At 43.9% G+C, this 24,719-nt stretch overlaps 1 protein-coding gene across 1 annotated transcript in view; it reads left to right on the forward strand.

The window, feature by feature from the left end:
• SATB2 (SATB homeobox 2) overlaps nt 1-24,719 on the forward strand; it is a 202,975-nt gene that overhangs the window by 94,019 nt on the left and 84,237 nt on the right. The window contains exons 5-6 of the mRNA XM_015414701.1: nt 4,579-4,681; nt 12,178-12,650. Of these exons, the coding sequence (XP_015270187.1) occupies nt 4,579-4,681; nt 12,178-12,650 (576 nt within the window). The remainder of the gene's footprint in view (nt 1-4,578; nt 4,682-12,177; nt 12,651-24,719) is intronic.

Below are 24,719 nucleotides of genomic sequence, written 5' to 3' on the forward strand. Positions count from 1 at the left end.
AGTCTATAACATGTTCATGCCCTGAATATACCTGGGACAGGTTCTGCAGATGTGCTCCATTTTTCGCAAGGGGGTGTACATTGGAGAGGAGTGTAATCACTGAACTCTTTGTTACTGTGTATCTCTTAACACAACATATAATAGAATGATCAGATCTAATATTAGAATTCTTACATGTTATGAGTAATATGACATCAGCACCCCAGTTCTTCAGTTGGATTTAAGGTTATTAAGCTCCACCATTGCAGGATCTTTGAGGCATAAAGCTTGGAGGCTTTGTTTCATTTTACTCTGGCTAAATTAGGCATGAGAATGGAAGTTGGGTTTTTCACATGCCTGCTGTGTTCATGTATGAAGTGTGTGTGGGGGGAGGAAGGTGAATTTGTTTGGGAAGTTAAATATCACAAGAGGTGTGTTCACTGAAGGGAGCTGAACTTTACTCCCTTACCCTGTGGTTCATTGCCCAAATCTGTGGTCCATTACTCTCAGGTCCATTGCCTCCCCAGTCTGAGCTGGGAGACAAGTACCTGGGGCAGTGGACCATCAGAAGGGAAGGAGGTGCAGGGTTCGGCTCGCCTCATCTATGTACGTATCTTATCTATGTATCTCTTTCATCAGAATTAGATATCCTGAGCCACTGAATGAAGTAGACACACATGATTTCTGCCATCTGGTCTAATCTGGCCCCAAGGTCAAGTTTTGGGTTACCAGTTTCACATCACAGTTGCATCTTTATAGTGGACTAGTGGGCTTGGTAGCTCCGTGAATGATTGATATTGTGATTCAGTGAAGTCATTGGTAGAAAGGCACTAGTTTGTGTTCATTTGTTGCGGCTTCTGTTCAGGCGCACATGGGGCTGCATGGTTGCAGGCCAGCTGTGGAGAAGAGCTTCCAAGCTTTTCGGAACAAGCTTCTAGGCTCTGGAGTGCTCCCCCAATCCTCTGTCTATAGAGGTCACTTTTCCTGCTCAAAGGGTCACATGACAGTGGTGGGGCGAGAACTTCTTCCCTCAATTCTCTTCTTGCTGCCATGAGGAGAGGACGTGCTTCTAAGCTGCTGCTTTGTGGGGCCTCAGGAATAAAACAACAAGGTTTTCCATGGAGAACAGTGAACACTTTCAACCTACAAATAGGTAGGATGGCTCTATTTAAGAGGTGCGGAGAGTGTGGGGCAAAAATGGCCCCAAGGGATGATCATTTCTCATGCCTCCTATGTTTGGGAGAGGGCTGTTCTCTCAAGGACAGTTCTGGAAAGAGCTCTCTCAGCCCCACCTACCTCACAGGGTGTCTGTTGTGGGGAGGGGAAGGGAAAGGAATTTGTAAGCCACTTGAGACTCCGAGTGAAAGGGCGGGGTATAAATCCAATCTCTTTGCTTCTTCTTTTTTTAAAATAATAAGTATGTAGTTAATTTTATCCTTCCTTTCCTGTGAAGAGCTCAGGGTTGTCGTACGTGGTTCTCCTTCCTTCTTTTTAACCCCACAAGAAACATACGAGAGTGGTTGGGCCCAGGGGAATGTGACCTTCCAGAAGTCACCCAGCAAGCCCCGTGGTAGGTTGGGGAAGTGAACCTGGGTCTTCCAGATACTAGTCTGAGGTTTGAGTGACTGCATCACAGTAGCTTCCAGCAGGTAGAAACTGGTTGGCAGTTTTGTGTCCACACAGATATGGTGTAGCTTCCAATTGAGGAGGAAGTTCCCTTTTCCAATTGAGGAGGAAGTTCCCTTTTCCACCTATATTAAAAAAATATCTGAGCAAAATTCTACTTAGTCTAACATAATGGGGTTTTTAAAAAATCCACTATAGTAGTAACTGTGCACACGAGGCCTATCTTGCATTTGATTTCTTTAAGACTTATTAAGTTTTCTCTTGAGGTAGAATAGGAGATGTTGGTGCCTACAATGTGGAAAGTTTTTTTTTAAATGTGAGAGGAGCTACTGTTATCTGTCTCACTGTTAAGCTTTTGGCTGGGGCACCGATCCTCTTCTGGGAAGTTCACTACACACAGCTACTGTTCATCCTTTCATTCTCTTTAATAAGAATGACGATTAATGCACAAAATAAATAGCCTTTGTTTGGCATAACTTGTTATCCCCCTGTGCTGATTAACACAATACTTCCAGTTTTAGAGAGAACGCCTCTAAGCCTGTACAGCCACCCGTTGTGTGAATTGCACATCCCCAGCCCCCAAGGTAGATGGGCCAAGTGCTTGAAAGCTTTGTTCTTCTGTTGTTGCAGGCACCAGATCTGCAAAAACAGATTTTATCTTGCTCTACCAGACATGACTAGCAGCCAGTGTTTCCCTAGTTGGGTCATGAGTTGTGATGACCCTGGCTGTTTTCTGTCTGTTTGTTGCTGTGTGTGTGTGTGTTAAGTGCTGTCAGGTTGCTTCCAGTGTATGACCTTATGAAGTAAAGCCTTCTGAGATGTCCCATCATTAACAGCCTTGCTCAGGTCTTGCAAACGGAGGGCAGTGACTTCTTTTACTGAGTCCATCTCATGTTGGGACTTCCTCTTTTCCTGCTGCCTTCAACCTTTCCTAGCTTGATTGTCTTCCGGTGACTCTTGTCTTCTCATAATGTGACCAAAGTACAGAAGCTTCAATTTAGTAATTTGGCTTCTAGGGAGAATTCAGGCTTGATTTTATCTACAACCCACTGATTTGTCTTTCTGGTGGTCCACAGAATCCATAAGACTCTCCTCCAACACCATATTTCAAATGGAGCAACTTTCTTCTGTCTGTCGTAGCAAATGATTAATTTCCCAACTGGTTGAGGGAGACGTATGCTTTATTTCTAAGTAACACAATATATTTTAAAGTTATTGCCTAAATAGTAAATCTGTTAATTTTCAGAAAGGATACAAGATTTTTTTTTTTAAATCACCACTTAAAAGCATTAGCGATGGAACACTTAGTGTTAATACTCCCCCAGTTTTTTTCATTACTCGTAGAAGCTCCATCTCCTCTTATCCCCTTGCCACCAAGGTCCTGCTAGATAAGTTCAATGGGCATCTGTGAGTAATCACAATGTTTTCATGTCTCCTGTTTGATGGTTGTGGAAATGCTGTCTAGGACAGAAGGGTAATAACTAAGGTTAACGATGCCCTCTTGAATATCCAAGGGAGAGTGATGATAACAGAATCAAAATCTGAAGGTACAGCATCAAAGATAAAGAATAGTGAAACTACCTCTTGCTGTACTCAGACAAATTGTGTTCCTAGAGGCCAAAGTAAAGACCACTGTTGCAATGGTTCTTAAACGCCTTGTTTTGATAAGTCTCGTGAGCATAGCTCTTGCTTTTCTACTTTTAAATTACCGTCTGTGCCATTATCTTAGCTTCTGAAATGGTGGTGGTTCCACAGGGAAAGAAGTGCTTTAGTCTGTTTTGTAATAGGTTTGGGTCTTAAAACAACAGATTTGTAATAGGTTTGGGTCTTAAAACAACAGATTTGTTTAGAAAGCAGCCTTAATCTGTGAGGTCATATCTGTAATTCAGAATTTTCCAATCCAGCCTTCATAACCATTTTGAGACTCTATTGTGTTGCATTAAAGAAGTGACACAGGTTTCATTAAGAATCAGTAGATGAATTTGCAAACTTAATTTCCATTCCCCCTAGCTCTTAGTCATCGGACAGCTATCACACTACCACATTCTTGTTTTAAAGAACGTACTTTGAACCCCTAGCATTTGAGTACATTTTATTTATGATTCAATATAATCACATAAGGATGTCAGCGTGAGAGAGTTTTGATGACTGAGGAAAATTCTAAGCTCTGGAGTAATTTAAAGGGTTGGGGACGTCTGAATTAAAGTGGAGTAGTGACAAAACAGCCATGTCTCAAGCAATCTAAATTCAAGCTTATTTGTGCAGGTTGATAAAAGGATTTGGCATCTCATGTCTGTTTCCAGAGGTCCAAAATATTTTTAAGTACACATAGTTTTCATATCACCCTTGATTGTTTAATATTGTTCTATTTTTAGTTTCATCTGCTCAGAGTAGCATTGTAATTTCTCTTCCGTGTGGATTTTCACACCAGGATTAATGGCACGTTTCTATAAATTATATTAATTTAACTTATTTGCCTAACTATTGTTCTGTAGCCAGGAGCACGAATGTTCCCAGATTCTTGGCTGTGTGGTCCTTGTTGCAGTTGGAAGCAGAACAGAAACATCTGAAAAGCATTATTTGGATTATGCATGCTGGAGCATCTAATCTTACCTTTAGGATCCGGTTCCTAAATCACAATTCTTCTCGCCCGTTGTGTTCCCCAACGTGACAGTGCTTCTAGTTACGCTTTTAGTAACAGGATTCTTTTGATAATACCTTAGTATAAATTAAAGTGACAAGTAGATGTAGGCCGGAGACAAATGTCTGTGTCGTACAAGACCTTCCCCCCGTAATTAATAAAAATAATTGCATCTGAGGGGGGTAAGACCATTTTTTGAGAACTATCCAGCAAGTGTGTTTTTAAACACTTTTAAGAATTGTGAGTCTAAACTTGTATTATCAGTTTCTCCGGGAAGGATTTTTGTATTGTGTTCTGTTTAGAAACTCTCTGTCTCTTCCTCTGTTTTCCAGAGTATGATATCCTCCATTGTGAACAGCACCTACTATGCCAATGTGTCAGCGACCAAGTGCCAGGAGTTTGGGAGATGGTATAAAAAGTACAAGAAGATTAAAGGTAAATAGATTTCAGTTATCATTCCTTGCCAAGTCAGTGACTAGCTTCTAAATCCTTGTAATTTATTATTCTAAAAGAAGCAAGTGACATTTGTATAATGAGTGGCTTTATATACCAAACCCTCAACATTTTGCCAAGTACAAAGATTTCTGTTTTGGTGTAAACTAGAAGGATTTCTACAAACGTGACTCAAAGGGGAGAAAAAAAACCCTGTAGATGCCATTTGTGTCTCCTTAGCTTAAACAGAATCAAAAGAATGGCACAGATTCAAGACCATTCAGGCTTGCTGCTGTAAGAGGCAAAAGGCTTCCTCTTCCATCGGGGTGGGATGGAATGGCAGACACACATTTATATCCCTTCTTGGTTCAAGGCAGCTTACAAATTCATTACTAATATTCTGCTTCCAAAACAGTACCAAATTCCTTGTAAAAAGTAAGAACTCCCTAGATTTTCTAACGTTACTCTGTCTCGTTCTCTCTTTTTAGTTAGTAAGTATACAGTTAATTTTTTTTAAGTGCAGAAAAAACAGCACAAGACCTTGATTTCAAAGGAGAGGTCAAGGATCTGAGCCAGAAGAATTTTCTGGATAACTGTGTGTGTGATGTTCAAGAGATTCAGCCTTTAATAGCTGCTCGGAAAACCCAGTGTGTGCGTGTGCGTGGCTGCTTGAGGAGGAAAGGGAAGGTTAAGGTATGTGTGAAATAAACACAGGCTGCTCTAAAGCAATTCAAGTGGTGTCAATTCATCAGCTACACAAGTAGGAGGGAAAACAATGACAAAAAGAAATCCACAACAGGTATAGTTGTGCATTAAAGAATAAACAGACAGAGAACTTTATTGCAGTCACCTCAAAGGGGCCATTTTGGTACTTATAACTTCATTGCCTCTCAGTTTTCTGCAATTTTCATTTCCATATCATAACCTAATGTTTGTAAATGAACATAAGAACATAAGAGAAGTCAATGTTGACTGAGGCCAATGGCCTATCCAGTCCAACACTCTGTCACACAGTGGGCAGAAATACCAGGTGCCATCAGGAGGTCCACCAGTGGGGCCAGGACGCTAGAAGCCCTTCCACTGTTGCCCCCCCACCAAACATCAAGAATACAGAACATCGCTTGCCCCAGACTGAGAGTTCCTATCTATACCTTGTGGCTAATAGCACTGATGGACCTCTGCTCCATATATTTATCTAATTCCCTCTTGAAGCCATCCATGCTTGTAGCCGCCACCACCTCCTGTGGTAGTGAATTCCATGTGTTAATCACTCTTTGGGTGAAGAAGTACTTCCTTTTATCTGTTCTAACCTAACTGCTCAGCAATTTCATTGAGTGCCCACAAGTTCTTGTCGTATGCAAGATCAGTGATTGATCGTAAACTTTGACCTTTGCACACTCCCTTATGTTAAAAAAGAGGGAGGGATATGGGTTGAATCTGGTCAGCTAGCATTTAGGGTTGATAGGTATATGTAAAGCTTTGGCTATTTGAGCATAAAAGCAACGGTAATTTACTATTGCAAATGGGAAGTCGAAGAGGACCGAAATTATTTTATGGGCACTGCAGTTGAACATAATCTTCACTGTGAAATGTGTTTCTTATTTATCCACTAATGTCTCTTTTAATAAAGCAGTGGGAACTAACTGGTTCCTTCTTAATCAAAACCATGATTCCTTAAATGTAAGCTATGTGATTCTATTACCAGTTGCCACATATAGATCTCTTTGGTCAACCTTTCCCCCTCCCACTCTATCGAAATAAACAAACAGTAAAGTAATTATATGTACCAGAAGATCAAAGTCAATATGACTAATGCACAGCAAAAATTTTAAAGCCCTCTGGAAGAAGAAAAGCATTAGGTTGCAGAACATATACTTAACATTTAAACAAATATAAGAAACTGAACAATCAATAATTTGATATCATTAGCAACAGATGTAAAAGTCATATTCAAGGAAGACTTGAAGTAAACATGTTCAGTGTATAGTTTGTGGAACCCATTATAAATGCAGCTGAACTCTTTGACTTAAAATATTTTAAAGTTTTCGCTTAGTTCGCAGACTTATGTCAGTAATATTTGAGTTGGTGGTGGGGTGGGGGTTGATTAACTATGCCTGCACCTTCATCTAAGGCTCTGCAGAATGTTTGGGCACAGACCTCATCCAGCAAAACAACTGTGAGGAACAGCCTTGAACTTGAGAGGGTTTTGGAACTGTCCCCTTACAGGAAACTCGCTTGTGCTATTGGTGACTATTGTAAACATTGGCACTATGGAAGAAAGAGAAGGTGGGGGAGAAATTGGATGTACAGTCTTGCCCACGTAGGTTTTACATTTGGACGGAGTAGGTTAAGTGACTTAATGTTGACATGAACCTTTTTTCCAGGGTAGTTTTTCTAGTAAGCTTCAAACATGGAGCCTCATTAGCTTACAGTAATAACTTTCTATGCCATTTTATCAAAGCAGGGGAGGAATCTTAGAATATCAATGAGAAATCCGGTGTTTGCTATGTATATAATATTTTTTTACAACTGAGTTTTGATCAGCTTAATGACTGATAATTAAAACTTTACAGTCAATTGGCTAAAACAATTCACAGCATGGTAATTTTAAATATTCAGGGAAGGTGGTAGAGGAAATAATAATAATCTCTTGGTATCTCTCTCTCTCTCTGATATGTCTCCTTCTACGAACTTTTTGTTGCTTAGCTTTCCTGGACTTTTCAGCAGTTATGTATTTGTGTCTACTTGAATTTATTGTTCTTTTTTGACACTGCTTTGTCTGAAATAGAATAGACTGAGAATGCTATCACACCACCTACCAGTGCATCCAAGGAGCATGTGCAGCATAGGGCTCAGTCTTTCACATGTCACAGTTTTTACAGATGCTTGCCAAATATCAGAAATTATTGTCTAGTGTTCCTTTTTATTGCTCTAGAATTTGGTTTACTTCACTGCCCACCAGCTTAGCTAAGTAGTATCGCACACCATGTGTTGTGTTCAGCTGTTTTTTAAAAATTATAGTTTTTTGGGGGGGATTGTGGCTTTTAAATTGTGGAACATAATTAAAATTCTTTGTATGCATTTTTGATCGCAGTTAGTCATAGAAAAGTCTGATCGCCAATTCTGCAGCCAGAGGAAAAGTTGTGAGTGGACCATCAGTGGAATTTGCTGGTAAAATATCCCACGAATAGCTCCTAGGCTCCAGCTACTGTGGCGGTGGAAAGTGCCATCGAGTCGCAGTTGATTTACTGTGACCCCCGTAGGGTTTTCCAGGCAAGAGACATCCAGAGGTGGTTTGCCATTGCCTGCCTCTGTGTAGCGACCCTGAGTTTCCTTGGTGGTCTCCCAAATGCTAATCAGGGCTGGCCCTGCTTAGCTTCTGAGATCTGATGAGGTCTGTCCAGCCTGGGCGGGGCTTATGAAGTAATTAGCAAGTGGAGTGGGTAGCTTATTTGCATACCATGCTTCACTTATGTGCACAACAGCAGATAATTCCTGGAGTCATTCCATAGCTGCCACAAGTTATGGTGGAACTAGCCCTTTGACCTCGCCAATCACAGATGTGCAAGTAAAGTTCTCTTGGGTAGAGACCAGACAGTAAATACCGTTTACCCTCCAAATTCTAGAACAATAAAAAGGCTGAGGGTAAACGAAAAGTTAAAGGTTGACAGCAAATGAGATTTCTGAAATTACCCTCATAAGATGGCTTAGTGGGTTGTGATTAAAAGAAATAAGTAATGAGGATAATTGCAATTTTAAAACAAGTGACCACATCAGAAGCATCTCCCATGCTCTACAGTGGTTTTCTGATTTACGAAGCTGTGGCCTAAGTCATTATGTAGCCTGTGCAACAACCTATCCACTAGAGCATCCTACAGCAGAATTCTCTTGCAAAGGACAGCAGTGGTACTGGGACTTCATAAACTCTTAACTCTCCAAATGGCTGTGGAACAGGAGTTTAGATTTTCAAGAATCCCTGTGAAACTGAAAGCGCTGTCTCCGTGTACTCCCGTTTTATGTGGAATATCAGCTTAATAAATTCTGCTTCTTAGTCACCTGTTTGTTATAATTGATCAATGTGTATGTCCTTTCTGGGATAAAATAGCACATCTTCAGTTGAATAAAGAACAATGGCATCTCTGAAGCTTTTCTGAGGGGTCCAAAGATCTGTCTCTTCTGGAGGGCCTTTGAACCAGATTGAGGAGATGTTGTTGTTATTGGGGTGGGGTGGGGTGGGGGAATTCTACATACAATGATTTTAGTATGTGGCTTTTATATTGCTTTTACTGTTTCATTGGATATGTGTAAAACCACTTTTTTATATATATAATTTTTATTGCTTTTAAACTACACACTACATAGAAACAAAGGGTGGGTGTGCACTAACAAAACTACAGGTGATAGGACAGCATTACTAAAAGAAAAGCTAACAGGAGTTATATATATTGATAAACGCTTATTCAAGTTTCTCATATTAAGTCATACATGAGTAAAGCTTCTTTTCAGTTGTAAAACCACTTTTGGGGACCATTTTGAATTGAAAGCGAGCCTATAAGCAAGATAAATAAATGTATAAGTAAAATAATAAGCAAGCTAAAGAAAACAATAAGTAAAATAAAGGCAAAATTACTTCTGCTATCTAATGAGAGCATACAAACCAGCTAGATCATTTGTGTGGCCTGTCCAATGTGGAATGTGATCTGGGCTGTCTTGTTGTTGAGTGACACAGTCTGTCTACCAGATAGGAAAATGTGACACTTTTCATGCAGTATTATTGGGACATTTTAAAAAGATTACAGAAGTGGCTTAAAATTACTAGAAACATATTTCTGGTGGTGGTGCAAAATGGGGCATGATAATAAGGGGAAATTGCTGGTGAACACTTTTGAAATTGTTATACCAGCTAGCCATGAAAAGGTTAATGGCCTAGCAACATTTCCATTTTAAAACTTTATTTTTATAGGGGTATATAACTTGGCTCAAAAACTGGATATGTGTGGAAACTTGGCAAGAACTGCTTCAACCCAGAAATATATTTCTGGTTTTGTAAACTTTCAAATGTATTTTGTTGCATTAATTAACAGATTTTGGTACTTTTTAAAAATTCTTAAACACAAATTAGTAAAACAGTCATATCCCTGCTCTGGGGTAGACTGCTTTGATTTTACAGCTGTCTGAATGAGGGCATAATTTCGCTCCCCATTTTATTTGTTGAAAGAAAACAAAATATCAGGTGTTTGATTTTATAGTAATTTTTATTGAATCCTTTAAAAAAATGAACAACCCTTTAAATAAATCTCATTGATCGCAAGCAAAACTGGATGCCTGTAGTTCAGTAAAAGGCTTGGAAATTTTAGGACTGATTTGGGAGTTACACATTAGCAGAAGTTATGATACATGAAGCAATTGTGCTTTGAATCCGTAATAGAAGTGTATTGTCTGAAGTACTAAAATGATGAGTTCATTTGGGACCCTGAAACTGATTGAGGGGTAAGGTATGCAGTGGAAGCTTCTATATACCAGTGGTGTTCCCACCAATGTAAACCTATGTGGGATCTCAAAAGACGTGGAGGAGGACAGTGCTTTGTCTAAAACCTTTGCCCTCGGAAGAATACCCAGTGAAAACGTGGTGAATCAATTTGAAGGGATTTATTGGTTGTGTGATTTTTATTGATGTTCTGTGTCAAAATTTTATATCAGTTGTGGACTGAGAGAGAAACTATGGGCATATGGAAGTAATAATAAGCAGAAAGCAAAGGGGCAGATGTCGTCCCCACATCTGTTGCCTGTGGGGTGCTGCTGCCCATACTTAAACTGAGAGACATGTATAAGAGCAGATCTGTAGGACAGTGCATGTTCCTTTGTATGTGCCAGTTTGCACACAAGTGACACAGTCCAGTCCTGGTTGCCCCTGCATAGTGCCAGCTTTTCCCCATCTCTCTCTTGCTTTATAGGTAGAGCTAGAACACTGGTACTCAAACAGTAAATCTTGACCAAAATGTGGGATGCAATTCTTTCCCCAATGGGTCATGCAAGAAGGAGGGAGGAAGAGGAACAAGGTTTGCAGAGAGAGGAGGTCCTGGAAGGTTTGATGGTAAAATTGGGGTTTGCCTCTGCAGAATGTGCAAACTGGCAATGAAATTCAGCTGGTGTCTCAATAACGCAATGCAAATATAAACACTAGGGGTGTGTATTCAGCATAAACCAAGCCAAAACAAATACCCGAAAAATACCTTCTTGGTATTTCTGGATATTTTTTCGGCCAGTTAGTGAGTGGGCTACTTATTTGGCTATCTGGAAATGGCCAATTTGAAAAATCCCAAAAATATTCCGAATTTTTCACAACTGCTGGATAGCTGCTGTTAAAGTGCATTTAAAGGGTTCTTAGTCCCTCTAAATGCCTTCGGAATGAACTCTCAGCTTGGAGAAGGCATTTAAAGGGACTGCGAGTCCTTTAAATGCTTTTGGAGTTCACTTGATGTGGAGTTGTGTGGCTTCGAGAAGGCATTTAAAAGGAGTGCAATCCCTTTAAATGCCCCCCTCCATTGGAAACAATGGAGGATGGTGGCACCTTCTTTGGGAGCCCATAGAAATTGACTCCCTGGTCCAATCTTTTTGAAACTTTGGAGTGTTTTTTTTTTTAGGAGAGTTGCCAGCAGCTGTGCTGCAAATTTGGTGCCTCTACCTCAAAAAACAGCTTCCCCTGAGCCCCAGACACCCCTAGATCGATTCTCCATTATAGCCTATGAGGATCATTGACTATAATGGTCCCCATTGGGTATAATAGAGCTGAAAAAATTTAGCAGTCCCAAATATTTACTGAATCCAAATACCGTACCGGTACTGGGATTTGGGAATATTGGAAATTACTGATATTTTTTTGGGTTCAATATACCTGAACCCCAAAAATACTAGAGGGTTTTTTTGCACTTACCTAATAAACACCAAACATGACAACTTGTCTACTGTTGGAGAACAGGAAAAAGCAGCTTGGAGTTATAGTGTGAGCAGGCCCCCTGACCAGTACAGTAGATTTTGAAGTGGAGCGCCCACTTAAAAAACAACGGAGAAACCCCCAGCTAGAGGCTACACATTCCTTTCTTGAGCTGCTCTGTGATTTTTTTTCCTGGTATGATACTACCTACCTTATTGCACAAAATTAACAGCTGGAATTGGTCTTTGGAAGCTCATTGTCTTCAGTTAGCCACTGCAGTAATAAAACACCAGTGGGATTTTCAGTGGTTTGGTTGGGAGACCGAAGCAAACAGTGAAGCCAGCTCTTGAAATTCTGTACTTTAATTTTTTTTTTTTGCTTATATCTTGCTCCTACAACCCTTACAGAAGCTATACATTACTAAAATTACTTCAGTGTAGAATAATCCAGTATTAGCTGCCTTGGCAGTGAACTGAAAGGAGTGCCGTATCTGTTTATTTAAACATCCTGCTCTCTGTGTGTTCCACTCAAATTATGATATACTTATTTTATTTTATTTTAACAGTGGAAAGAGTTGAAAGAGACAACCTGTCAGAATATTGTGTTCTGGGTCAACGTCCCATGCACTTACCAAATATCAACCAACTGGCAACCTTGGGCAAAACAAATGAACAGTCTCCTCACGGCCCAATTCACCACAGTACTCCAATCAGAAACCAAGTGCCAACATTGCAGCCAATCATGAGTCCCGGTCTTCTTTCACCTCAACTCAGTCCACAGCTTGTTAGGCAGCAGATAGCAATGGCTCACCTGATTAACCAGCAGATTGCAGTAAGCCGACTACTGGCTCATCAGCACCCACAAGCTATTAACCAACAGTTTCTAAATCATCCACCCATCCCTAGAACCATCAAGCCAGAGCCAACAAACTCCTCAGTGGAAGTCTCTCCGGATATCTACCAGCAAGTCAGAGATGAGTTGAAGAGAGCCAGTGTGTCCCAAGCTGTATTCGCAAGAGTGGCTTTCAATCGCACCCAGGTATCAATTCTTTTATTTTGTTTTCAGAGGGAGAATTAGTTTTCGTTTGACCAGAGGACTGTTGTGGCCCTTGTCACTGGGAGCATTATCTTGTTTTTCATCTCTTAATTCCGTCGAGCTTTTTGAATCTTTCAAAACTATAGTTTGGTATAGGTAAATGGGGAACTTGATCCAGATGATGTGGGAAGAAAGACAAGACCATCTGGATTCTGTCTCCCATGATCCATAAACTGGAAGGAAGCATGTGGAGTGATCCTGAAAGAATCTTTAGGCAATCTGCCATCCTTGGCTAGCTTTTGCATTCGGTGAATCCAGGCCCATCCTAGTTGTCGATTAATATCTCCTTGGGCTATGCCCCCCCTCCCCATTCCTGCAATTTTAAATTCGTATATGGTCAATTCCCAGTTGACATACTATAAGGAAATAACTGGAAATTAGTAGCCATCAAGTGGAACAGTGTCTCATGCATGTTACACAAAATCCCATGATTCTTTCCTCCACAGTTTTTTTTAAACCCAAAGGAGCCTGGGGTAGGCTGTGAGTCTAAGCAGAAAACTGTAACATGGCAAGATGCTGTATAACATTTTCCACTCCTGTCCTTTACCAGCTCAAAATCACCATGGTCAAGATGCTTTCCCTTCTGTATATGGAAAGATAGACTCCTCATAAATTCCCCATATCCTTCACCTCATGGATGAAAAAGCTCGATTTGTGGTCAGTAATGAAAGAGGAAGGAAATAAGCAGCGTCTCCCACCCTGCCTTTCTACCACTTAGATTCCAACTCTCCAGGTTGCTTTGTGGTTAAAAAAATTGAGGAATGACTCATGGAGCTGGTATAATGAGTAACCTGTATAGTCAGGCCTAAAGGCTAATTGTATGCATGCATGTATATCAACTGTACTGGTTACCTGATTGCTTCTGGGTCCAATTCAAAGCATTGGTCATTGTCTTTAAAGCCTTGCATGGCCTAGAGCAGGGGTGTCAAACACAAGGCCCAGGGGCCCAAACTGGCCCATCTAGGGCTCTTATGCGGCCTGCGAGCTACTAGTGCAAGGGAGGAAACAGAAGACTGCTTGGAGGGAGTGGGCGGAGCCACTCTGAATGTAGCTTTAGCATGGCGGAACAGCGTCATCTGCAGCAGTCAAGCAGTGTGGGAGCATCTGCCCAGTGCTGCACCGCTGGCTCTCCAGTCCGCCCATGTGGGTTTTCCTTTTCACCTCCCAGTCCATGGGGCCTTGCAGTGAGGATGCACCAACTCGGAGTTTACCAGCTGCTGACCTCTATGCAGTTTATATCTCCGGTACCTAGCATTATGTTTTATAGCACAAGTGGCCCAGCCCGACAAAGTGACATTTATGTCAGATCCAGCCCTCATAACAAATGAATTTGACACCTCTGGCCTAGGGTACTCCTACTTACCAAACTACCTTCCGACCTAATCCCATGTACCAGCTGAAGTCTTCAGAGTCTGGCTAAACAGTATTTGTGATGTGAGCTGAGTTAGGGGTCCCCCAACCTGGCTCACAGTCAAATTCACCATCCAGGGACTCCCCTACTGAACAGCCCATTGTTTACGGTGACATGTGTGTACCATGTGACGGGATAGAGGGACTTCAGTCTACCAAACCATTTTCCTGAGCTAAAATTGTGTTTGTGTGTGTGTGTGTGTGGGGGAATTTCCCCTTTCTTAAGGTTCCATGTGTCTCGGGGCCATGTGGCTAAGGACCTTTGTGGCTGTTTCGGCTTGGGAAAATGGTACTGCAGGGAAGCCAGAAGCCCTTCTTCCCCTGAGCAGCAGGTGCTTTGGCCAGTAAGTCCCCTGATGGTACATATGACTGTGAATCAGGTTGGTAGACCCCAAAGGCTTGTGTGAAATGGACCCACTGGCAACTTTCTCCTTTTAGTGCCCACTCTTAGGACAGCTTATAGGGCAGACGTCAGGTGGCAGGCTTGTTCTGTGGCAGGACAAGGTCCTTTGTAATGGCTCACCAGAGTGGGTGTGAAGATCACCTCTACTGTCTGCACTCAAGAAGGTATATTAAGGGCTTTTGGGGAAAGATAAATTGTTTTTGCAGGCCTTCCTGAGCTGTTTTTACCACAGTGTGTGTTTGTTTTATTATGTCTTATTTGCTGGCAGCTTGTTGTTGCTTTGTTAGCCTCCTTGGGTCTGAGAAGTTAAAGTGGGATATAAACATTTATATTATGACTGCCTGCTGTGCATGTTTACCTTGAGAAAAGCAGTGGTGGTGGTGGGGAGGCAGCAACTGAGAGCAGGGGAAAAGGTAACAGGGCTTCCTTTTTTTTTTCCCCTGAGCTTCCCTCACCTTTTCTTCTCTCAAAGTCATCCTTTTCCGAAGCTGGGTTTTCTCTAGGAAGAATTAGTCTGTGGATTTTTGCTACATGCTTATGTGTGTAATGTTCAGTTCCACTTTGAGGTCGTATATGTGAAACATTTTGTCAGTGTTCCATATAGTTGTTGTTATTACTGGTTAATTTTTATTTTATTTTTGCCAGAGAATAAATGTCTGTGTTTATATCTCTATTGAGGTATACGATGTGCATGGGCATATGTGTGAAATATAAAATATAGTCTGTGACTGCAGTTTCAGGCAATTGTTACAGCCCAGGATATGTTTAGATCCAATTCTGAATCTATGAGCCTTGTTGGACTGGTCAAGGAGTTGAAGCCAAGATTGCCATGTCTTTTCCCCTGTGATCTCCCAGAGGTCTCCTTCCCACACAGCACAGGCCAATTGTCTGTTCTACTGGACTAATGATTTTTTTTTGGCACTGCCATCTTGGAAATGCCCTGCTATGTGGGAATTAATTAACGTTTGCAGCATACTTTCATTGCCTCCTTTCTGCTATTAAATTCATCAGATGGCTATAGCCTGCAAAAACATTCACTTTCAATCAGCATGACTGAATTTCTCGGGTTAGCCTTGAGGATATCAAATGAAAATTATAGTGGAATGCATGAGTATTTCCTTTTTAAAATGCTGCTTTTAATTTGGAAAAGCATTTCATCCCTCTGGGATCATAACCTGTTGTATGTGTGTATAAAGCTCAGTGTAATAAATGTAGATAGTATTGACAGAGTGTTTTATTTTGAACCTGAGCAAGAGGTCAGCAGTAACATTGGCTTTGTAGATTTTCTGCTACTGTTGTCGGATAAAGGGGCAGCATTTCAGCGAAGCTCTGAAATCTATATTGATGATGCCCAAGCCAGCGGTAAAAGAAAACAAAAGAAAAAAAATGTTCCTAGGGCCAGAAGATTCCAGGTAAAAGCTGCAAATTTTACTGTGGTATGTAAAGTATAACTTAAAACTAGAATTAGTGAAGCAGATAGACACTGAAATGCTATATATTCAGGAGAGCAAGTCAACCATTGCGGCAGTCTTTTCAAGCAGCTATGCGTGTTTTGTCCTACTCTGAAACCATGGATCTCATTCTTCTTGCAGTATGACTGAAATTTCCAGCCTTTTTCCTTTTGCCACAGCAACTGAAATGGAGTATTGGATTGCTGGCTGGAGACTGGGCAGATTTGGGTCGTTATCTCAGGTGTAACTCTGGCCACTTTTCTTTAGTCCTTTTCCCTTTTCTCTATTCACCTTTTAAAATGGTCTGGAAGCAGGGCTTGTCCTTTTCTCCTGAACTTGTGGAGGCTTTAGGAGAAGAACCGTAACTCAGTGGTAGAACAACTACGGCCCCGTTCATACGAGCCCATTTGGGCCGGGAGCGGGACGGAACTGGGGCGGAGCAAACAGGCGCGATCTCACCTCAACATCTGGCGAGCGTGCCGTCTCCGTCCCTGATCCGTCCCAACGGCCCAAACTGCGCAGCAAAAAACAACCACCTCTCTAGGTGGTTGCATCCATTGGTGCGGCGCAGGCAGGGCTGTGGGATCGGCGGCGCGTCCTTGCGCTGCCGCATCCCGGCCCCCAGCCGTACTGCGCATGCCCGAGCATGCGCAGTTCGGCAGCCTCCCTCCTCCCCTCGGACTTTTCCTCCCCGGCATCTGAGCGTGCCGGGGAGTGCTGCGCCGCGGCTAGGGGATCCGTGGGATCCCGCCGCGGCGTCTCAAGTTTGGAGCGGCTCTGCGTAGCCGCGTTTCAGCCGGCCCGTGTGCCCGGGGCCTACATTGCATAGAGAAAGACTCAGGTGCAAAGTCTGGCACATGAGATCATTGTGTTCGTTGGGGGTAGCTGTGCCTGAGACCTTGGAGAGAGACTGCTACTGACCAAGTGTGAAGCAGTGAGGGAGGGGCCATGGCTCATTGGCAGACAGAAGGTCCCAGGTTCAGTCCCTGGCATCTCCAATGAAAGAAGAATCAAGTAATAGGTGATGGTCTCTTGTCTCTGCCTGAGACCCTGGAGACCTGCTGCCAGTCTAAGTAGACAGTACTGACCCCGATGAACCAATGGACTGATTTAGTATAAGGCAGCTTCATGTGTTCAGTACCCTATATTCATTTGATAATTGACAATGGGTGTGCGAGTTGCATGCCTAGCAGTTTGGGGAACTTGAGATAATGGTATTTGTCTCTGTGTAGGAGGGCTACAGGCAGTGTTCCCTCTAAGCTGAGTTCGTGTGAGCTAGCTCACAGGTTTTTAGCCTCCAGCTCACACATTTTTGTCTTAGCTCAGGAAGAATGGCTCCAGAGCCAACTAATTCATGCAGTAGCCAAATCGCTCGCTCACAACTTTAATGCGAGTAGCTCACAAAGTAGAATTTTTTCTCACAAGACTCCACAGCTTAGAGGGAGCTTTGGCTACAGGAAGTCCATGTTTGCCACATTCAGTTTGATAACCTGGCAGCTTTTACCTAGAATCTTTTGGCCCTGGGAATATTCTTTTTCTTTCGTTTTCTTTTACCACTGGCTTGGGCATCATCAATATAGATTTAACAGTTTTGCTGAAATGCAGCCCCTTTATCCAATAATTTTGGTTGCAGATACAGACTTGCACAGATAGAGAAGTTTGGGTTGGGAAAAAAAAGAGGTTTGGAAGTTAGGAGAATGAACAAGCATACCCAGAGGAAGACAACAATTTGTCTTAGCTCAGGAAGAATGGCTCCAGAGCCAACTAATTCATGCAGTAGCCAAATCGCTCGCTCACAACTTTAATGCGAGTAGCTCACAAAGTAGAATTTTTTCTCACAAGACTCCACAGCTTAGAGGGAGCTTTGGCTACAGGAAGTCCATGTTTGCCACATTCAGTTTGATAACCTGGCAGCTTTTACCTAGAATCTTTTGGCCCTGGGAATATTCTTTTTCTTTCGTTTTCTTTTACCACTGGCTTGGGCATCATCAATATAGATTTAACAGTTTTGCTGAAATGCAGCCCCTTTATCCAATAATTTTGGTTGCAGATACAGACTTGCACAGATAGAGAAGTTTGGGTTGGGAAAAAAAAGAGGTTTGGAAGTTAGGAGAATGAACAAGCATACCCAGAGGAAGACAACAATTTGGGACCCGAGGCCAGTTCATAGGCTTGTTAGAAATACAAGTAAATGTTCCGATTTACTCTGTGTTCTGTACAAAACTGCGTATTTTGGGGTACTTAAATGAACTGGCTGGTGGTTTTTATTAATCACCAAATGATGGACTAGTGCGTTAATCCTTACACAGTGTGATGGTGTGTTGAGCATTAACCTGCAATTAAGTCCAGCTTCATAAAATATGTACTGTGGGGCTTGTTTAATAGATAAACTATTCTCTAATTTATTTTAAAGTCCAATGACCTACTTACGCAGAGGCTGAAAAAACCCTTTTACAAACATTATTTCTCCCCTGAGAACTTCCAACTGAGTAAATCTGTTAAATGATGTAGAGGAAGCTTTAATCCAAACTAGGCTAAATCCATTGAAACAAATTGCTGACACATGCATGTATTGATAGATGGGGTGGGGTGGGGTGAGAGAGATTCAAGGAGTTCTGAGAAGGCTGTAATGAATGAACCCTAGTTCTAGTATAGGAATCTAGTTGTGTTCCATGCACTCCAGATTAAGGGGGGGGGGGAGAAGGTTTGAATAGACGGCTTCTAGGTTCCCCCATAAAAGCTCTGAAGTGCCCACACAGTTTAAAGAGAGATGTCAGCTATTCCCCAGGCATGGCAGGTACATTTTAATGTGAAAAATGAGAAATCGGCATTATTCCTAGTGTACAAAGTTTGAAATAATCCTAGCCACTCAGCTGCTTTGATATTGTGGTTTTATTTTAAATATGCTACTTTAAAAAAACAACACAGGTAGACAATACTGGATTATCATGTGTTAAGGTAACTAATGTAAAACTGAAGGTTAGTTTTGTGATATGGACCACTGAATAGACAGCAAGACAGTGAATTAAAAAAAAACCCTCTCACAAAGGGAAGGAGGTCCCTGCAGAAGGTTTCCTCTTCCCCTAGCAGTCCTCTGCATCTCTGCTGCTGAGGGTCAGGAGAACTTCTTGTATGCTCTACCAGGTGGTATAGGGGGCTGCAACAGGAGGGGGTCAATGAAATCTACTCCCCTTGCTTTTGTTGAAACACTTGCTGTGTCTGTGTAGTGAGACCCAGTTTGGTGTAGTGGTTAGGAGCACGGACTTTTATCTGGGAGAACTGGGTTTGATTCTCCACTCCTCCACATGCAGCTGCTGGTGTGACCTGGGGTCAGTCACAAGTTCTTTCTGAGCTGTTTGTCATGGGCTGGAGTGCAGGCAGGGCAAGAGAGGGGTAGTCCGGGTCCAGTCCAAGGTCGAAATCCGAGAGAGCAAGAAACCAAAACACCAAGTCCAAAGCACAAACCCCAAGTGTAGTCATTAAGCCAGAGTCCAGGGCATGAACCAAGAGCGTTGTCGTCAGAGCCGGAGTCGAGGAGCTGAGAGTTCAAAGCAGGAAACAGGAACCAGGAACATGGGCGTGGTGGGTGCAGAGCGTCGACTAGTTGCTGGCACAAGGGATTGACCAAGAGTGAGGAGCTAAATATTCCTCTGGGCTGTTGTCAATTACCAGCCAGCGGGTGTGTCCCGGCTCCTCTTAGAACTCAGGGCTGAGAGACCGCCTGCTGCGCAGGTGCTCCTCTCGCTGTTGGGATGCCAAATCCCACCAGCGCTGATCTCGCAAACGGGCCACCGGTGGGGGCGAATTAGGGGGGCTGTTTGACGTGCGTTGTTCTGCCTCAGCTGTTGCCGGAGCAGCCTCTGCGGCTTCATTGGGGCCAGGTGTAGCTTCTGCCGGAATTGGGAGCTCATCCTCAGCAGCACTCAGGACTTCTGCTGGAGCCGGGAGCTCATCCTCGGCAGTACTCATGACACTGTTCTCTTAAGAGCAGTTCTTGAAGGAGCTCTCTCAGCCCCACCTACCTCACAGGGTATCAGTTGTGGGGAGGGGGGTTGTAAGCCGCTCTGAGACTCCTTCAGGTAGTGAAGGGTGGGGTATAAATCCAATCTCTTCCTCCTCCTCCTCCTCCTCCTCCTCTTCTTCGGAATATTTTTGTCTGATTCTCCCTTTTGTGGGCCCCCCCATATCTGTGGGTGTGTACTTCAGGAGTGTCCTCTGAACCTCAAAAGCTAATGCAGGGGGGTGCAGTGGGACAAGGGTAAATCAGGGAAGATCCATTGACTGGCATTTAGTCCTGACTTAATGATTAGAGGCCTAATAGAGACATTTTTGTTGTTCAGTCGCACAGTCGAGTCCGACTCTTGGCGACCCCATGGACTACATCACACCAGGCCCTCCTGTCTTCTGCCACCCTCTGGAGTTTACTCAATTTCATGTTCGTTGCATCGGTAACACTGTCTGACCATCTCGTCCTTTGCCGTCCCCTTCGTCTTTGACCTTCAATCTTTCCCAGCATCAGGGTCTTCTCCAGTGAGTGCTCCCTTCTCATTTAGTGGCCAAAGTATTTGAACTTCAGCTTCAGTATCTGTCCTTCCAGGGAACAGTTAGGTTTGATTTCCTTTAGGATTGACATTAGAGACATTAGAGATATGCTACATTGGATCCAATGGATTGCCACTTCAGGACAGTGACAGAAGTACATTTTTTCAGCCTTTCCCTGGAAACCTTGAGTGAGTGCGGAAAAGGCTATACTGGGGATGGGGAGTTACGTAGACATGGGTGAAATGAAGCAGAAGCAACTGATGTGAAGTGGGCAAAATCACTTCTCCTCCTCTCGTCCTCCTGCAAAGCCTCTTCCGCCAGTGGAATTTTATTTGTATAAATACAGTTATATTGTATAAATACAGCCAGTTATATGACTCCCTACCTGTCATCTGAGGCATCATGGCCAGATGCAGAAAGCTTAGATGTCAGGAAGAAGGCTGGCCCAGAATGCTTCTTCCTTACATTTAGCTTTTTACACGGCAGGTGTTTTTTTCTGTGTATAAAGGAACATTCAGTCATGTCCCAGACTGCAAGAAGGAAGTCGTATATCCCAGTTTCAGTTCCCATAGATATTGTCCTACTCAATTCTGTTGGTTTGTCTGTCTGTCTGTCTGTCTTTCATTCATTCATTCAATCATTCAATTTATACCCTGCCTTCCCTGCCAAGGCAGGCTCAGGGCAGCTTGCATAAAAGTACATATAAATACAATTAAAATCATTCATAAAAACAGCGATAAACAAATTAATTGTCAGTTATCTTAAAGTGCTGGAACAATACTTGAATAAAGTGCAAGAGCAGAGGTTTCTAGTTTAAACGGTACTACTCAGGTGACAATCGTGATGGTATTCCCTCACCAGCTGAGTTTGATCAACTTATTTCTGCGATGAGGACAGGCTGAAGATGGTAAGGCCAGGGCACAGGGTCACTCTCAGGTATTTGATATAGTTCCTAATTGAAGGCCTGGTGGAAGAGCTCCATCTTGCAGGCCCTGAAGAGCTTTAAGAAGTCCCGCAGGGTCCTGAACTCTTCTGGCAGCGCTTTCCACCAGTATGGAGCTGCCACTGAGAAGGCCCTGGCCCTGGTTATCGCCAGCCTGTCGTCTTTAGGGCCCGGGGGGGGGGGGCTCTGAACACAGTGCTCTCTGGGGAACATATGGGGAAAGACAGTCCCTTAGGTATGCTGGACCCTGACCATAAAGGGCTTTAAAGGTAAAAACCAGCACCTTGAAACGAATCCGGTATGCTATTGGCAGCCAGTGCAATGCTTTCAGCACAGGCTGGATGTGCTCCCATGTAGAGTGGCCCATCAACAGCCTGGCTGCAGCATTTTGCACTAGCTGCAGCGTCCAGATTTGGGACAAGGGCAGCCTCATGTACAGAGCATTACAGTAGTCTGATCTTCAGGTGACCATCGCGTGGATCACTGTTGCCCAGTTGTTGCATTCGAGGAAGGCAACCAACTGCCTAATCAGCAGTGGCTGCTACCCAGGCCTCCATTGTTGAAGAGGCATCCAAGAGCACTCCTAAACTCATAACCTCTGGTGCTGGCACCAACTGCACCCCTTCGAAGGTAGGAGTGGGATCCCTGCCCTTGGGCCACCCCAGCTCAGGCACAGGCTCTCTGTCTTCGTCGGATTCCGTTTCAGTCGATTCAGTCTAAGCCAACCAGCCACAGCTTGTAACACCCAGTCCAGATCTTCTGGTGTGGAGTCAGACTGGCTGCCCAACAACAGATAGAGCTGGGCATCATCCGCATATTGGTGACAACCCACCCCATGCCTCCGGGCAATTTGGGCAAGGGGGCACATATGGATGTGGAACAGCATTGGAGGAAGTACCACCCTTTGAGGCAGTCCACAAGTCAGTGGATGCCTTCGGGACAGCTGTTCCCCCAGTGCCACCCTTTGTCCCCAACCCTGAAGGAAGGATGCAAGCTATTGCAAGGCAAGCCCCTGAACTCCAGAGTCGGCAAGACAGTGGATCAGTAGCTGATGGTTGACCGTGTTGCACGCCGTCGAAAGGTCCAACAACAATGGCACTGCCAATCTGCCTCGATCCAGGTGCCTCTGGAGGTCATCCATGAGGGCAACCAGTGCTGTCTCCGTCCCGTGTCCCGGACGAAAGCTGGACTGGAAGGGATCTAAAGTGGAAGTGTCATCCAAAAAGCCCTGTAACTGGACTGCCATGGCCCTCTCAATTAGCTTGCCCAAATAGGGCAAGTTGGAAACCGGCCAGTAGTTAGCCAATTCAGCCAGATCCAGAGATGGTTTTTTCAAGAGAGGATGAACCACAGCCTCCTTAAGTGTTCCAAGGAACAGACCCTCCAAGAGGGACTTGTTGATAATCTCCCCTAGGTCACCTCGGAACCCATCGTGACCAGCTTTAACTAGCCATGATGGGTACAGATCAAGAAGAGATGTGGTGGGGCATACAGTTAAGAGTAATTTGTCAACTTCCTCTAGGCTGAGTGGATTGAAATGATCTATAACGACTAGAAGACATGCATGGAGCCTCAAATTTGCTCACTATCTCAACTGTGGCAGGGAGGTCACAGCGGAGTGACAAGACTTTGTCTTGCAAAAGCCTCACAGCCGATATCCGATTCCCTAGCGTTTGACCTGCCTTGTGGCAGTCATCATGGACCAAATTGTTCTAAACAGTTGGGCTGGGTGTGAGAAGAAGAAGAAGAAGAGATTGGATTTATACCCTGCCCTTCACTACCTGAAGGAGTCTCAGAGCGGCTTACAAACTCCTTTCCCTTCCCCTCCCCACAACAGACACCCTATGAGGTGAGCGGGGCTGAGAGAGCTCTTGACAGATACTGCTCTTTTTCAAGAGCAGCTCTTATCAGAACTACGGCTTGCCCAAGGTCATCCAGTCAGGTGCAAGTGGAGGAGTGGGGAATCAAACCCGGTTCTCCCAGATTAGAGTCCGCGCTCCTCACCACTACACCAAACTGGCTTACAGACGCAATCAAAGCTGCATAATACTCTTTCTTCACAGCTTTGACTGCCATCTGATAGGATCTCATAAACGTCCTATAGGATGTTCTTGTAGCTTCATCATGGGTGTGCCACCACTGTCTCTCTAGCCGTCTTAGCCCTTGCTTCATCGGCCGCAGCTCCTGGGCATACCAAGGTGCGAGCTTGGAGTGAGGGCACAGAGGGTGTCAGGGAGCAATTTCATTGATGGCTTCAGAGAGTTGGCTGTGCCGATCCTCTACAAATTAATCTAACAAACCTCCAGGCGGCATCAGATCCCACAGAGCCATCTGAAGCCGCATAGGGTCTATTTGGCTCCGCGGGCAAGCTAAAATACACTCGCCGCCCAAACAGGGTCAGGGTGAGACATTCAAATGGGCCCTCAGGGCAAGGTGGTCTGGCCATGGCACTGCCAAGGCAGTGATCCAGTCCACTGTAATCCCCACCGTGAAAGTGAAATCAAGCGTGTGTCCAGCCCGGTGAGTAGGAGTCGTTGGAAAAGCTGTGCAGGCAGACTGGAACATTTGCATATGTGTTTGGGAGGGGCCATGGCTCAGTGGTAGAGCATCTGCTTGGCATGCAGAAGGTCCCAGGTTCAATCCCCAATTAAAATATCTGGCAGTAGGTGAAGGGAAAGACCTCTTCTTGTGACCTTGGAGAGCCGCTGTCAATCTGAGTAGACCAGGGGTGTCAGACCTATGGCCTGCGGGCTGGAACTGGCCTGCCCAGGCCTTTAATCTGGCCCAGGAGTGGGGCTCTCTACTCTCTCCCCTCTCCTGCCCATCCTGGCTGCTCTGAGCTTGAGCTGCCTCCGAGTATAGAGAGCAGAGGGCGGGGCTGCCTCTGAGAGCAGGAAGCAGAGGGCGGGACTTCCAAACTTCCCAGCCACTGCTCCCAGTCTCCGTAATCCTCCTCACAGGTAGGAGCTGGGGGGGGGGATTCTTCTGCTTCTTTTTTATTTTAAAATTTGCTTTGGAAAATCCCACTATTCCCCCACCTTTCCAATTTAGGCAGGCACATTTTAAGGTCATGCAGAGGGAAGGTTTGGGATCAGCCAGGGTTAAATATAGAGTTCTGCAAACTCAAGGGGCTCCAGTTTTGCAGAGAAATATTAGTTTTAACACACACACACACACACACACACACACACACACACTCCTAATGTGGAGCTCCAATGGAACAATCGAACAAGTGCTGAAAAGGACACCCCAGATTATTATCT

The sequence above is a fragment of the Gekko japonicus genome, unplaced genomic scaffold, assembly GCF_001447785.1.
Source record: "Gekko japonicus isolate JY-2015 unplaced genomic scaffold, Gekko_japonicus_V1.1 scaffold1210, whole genome shotgun sequence".
In the NCBI taxonomy this organism is placed as follows: Eukaryota; Metazoa; Chordata; class Lepidosauria; order Squamata; family Gekkonidae; genus Gekko; species Gekko japonicus.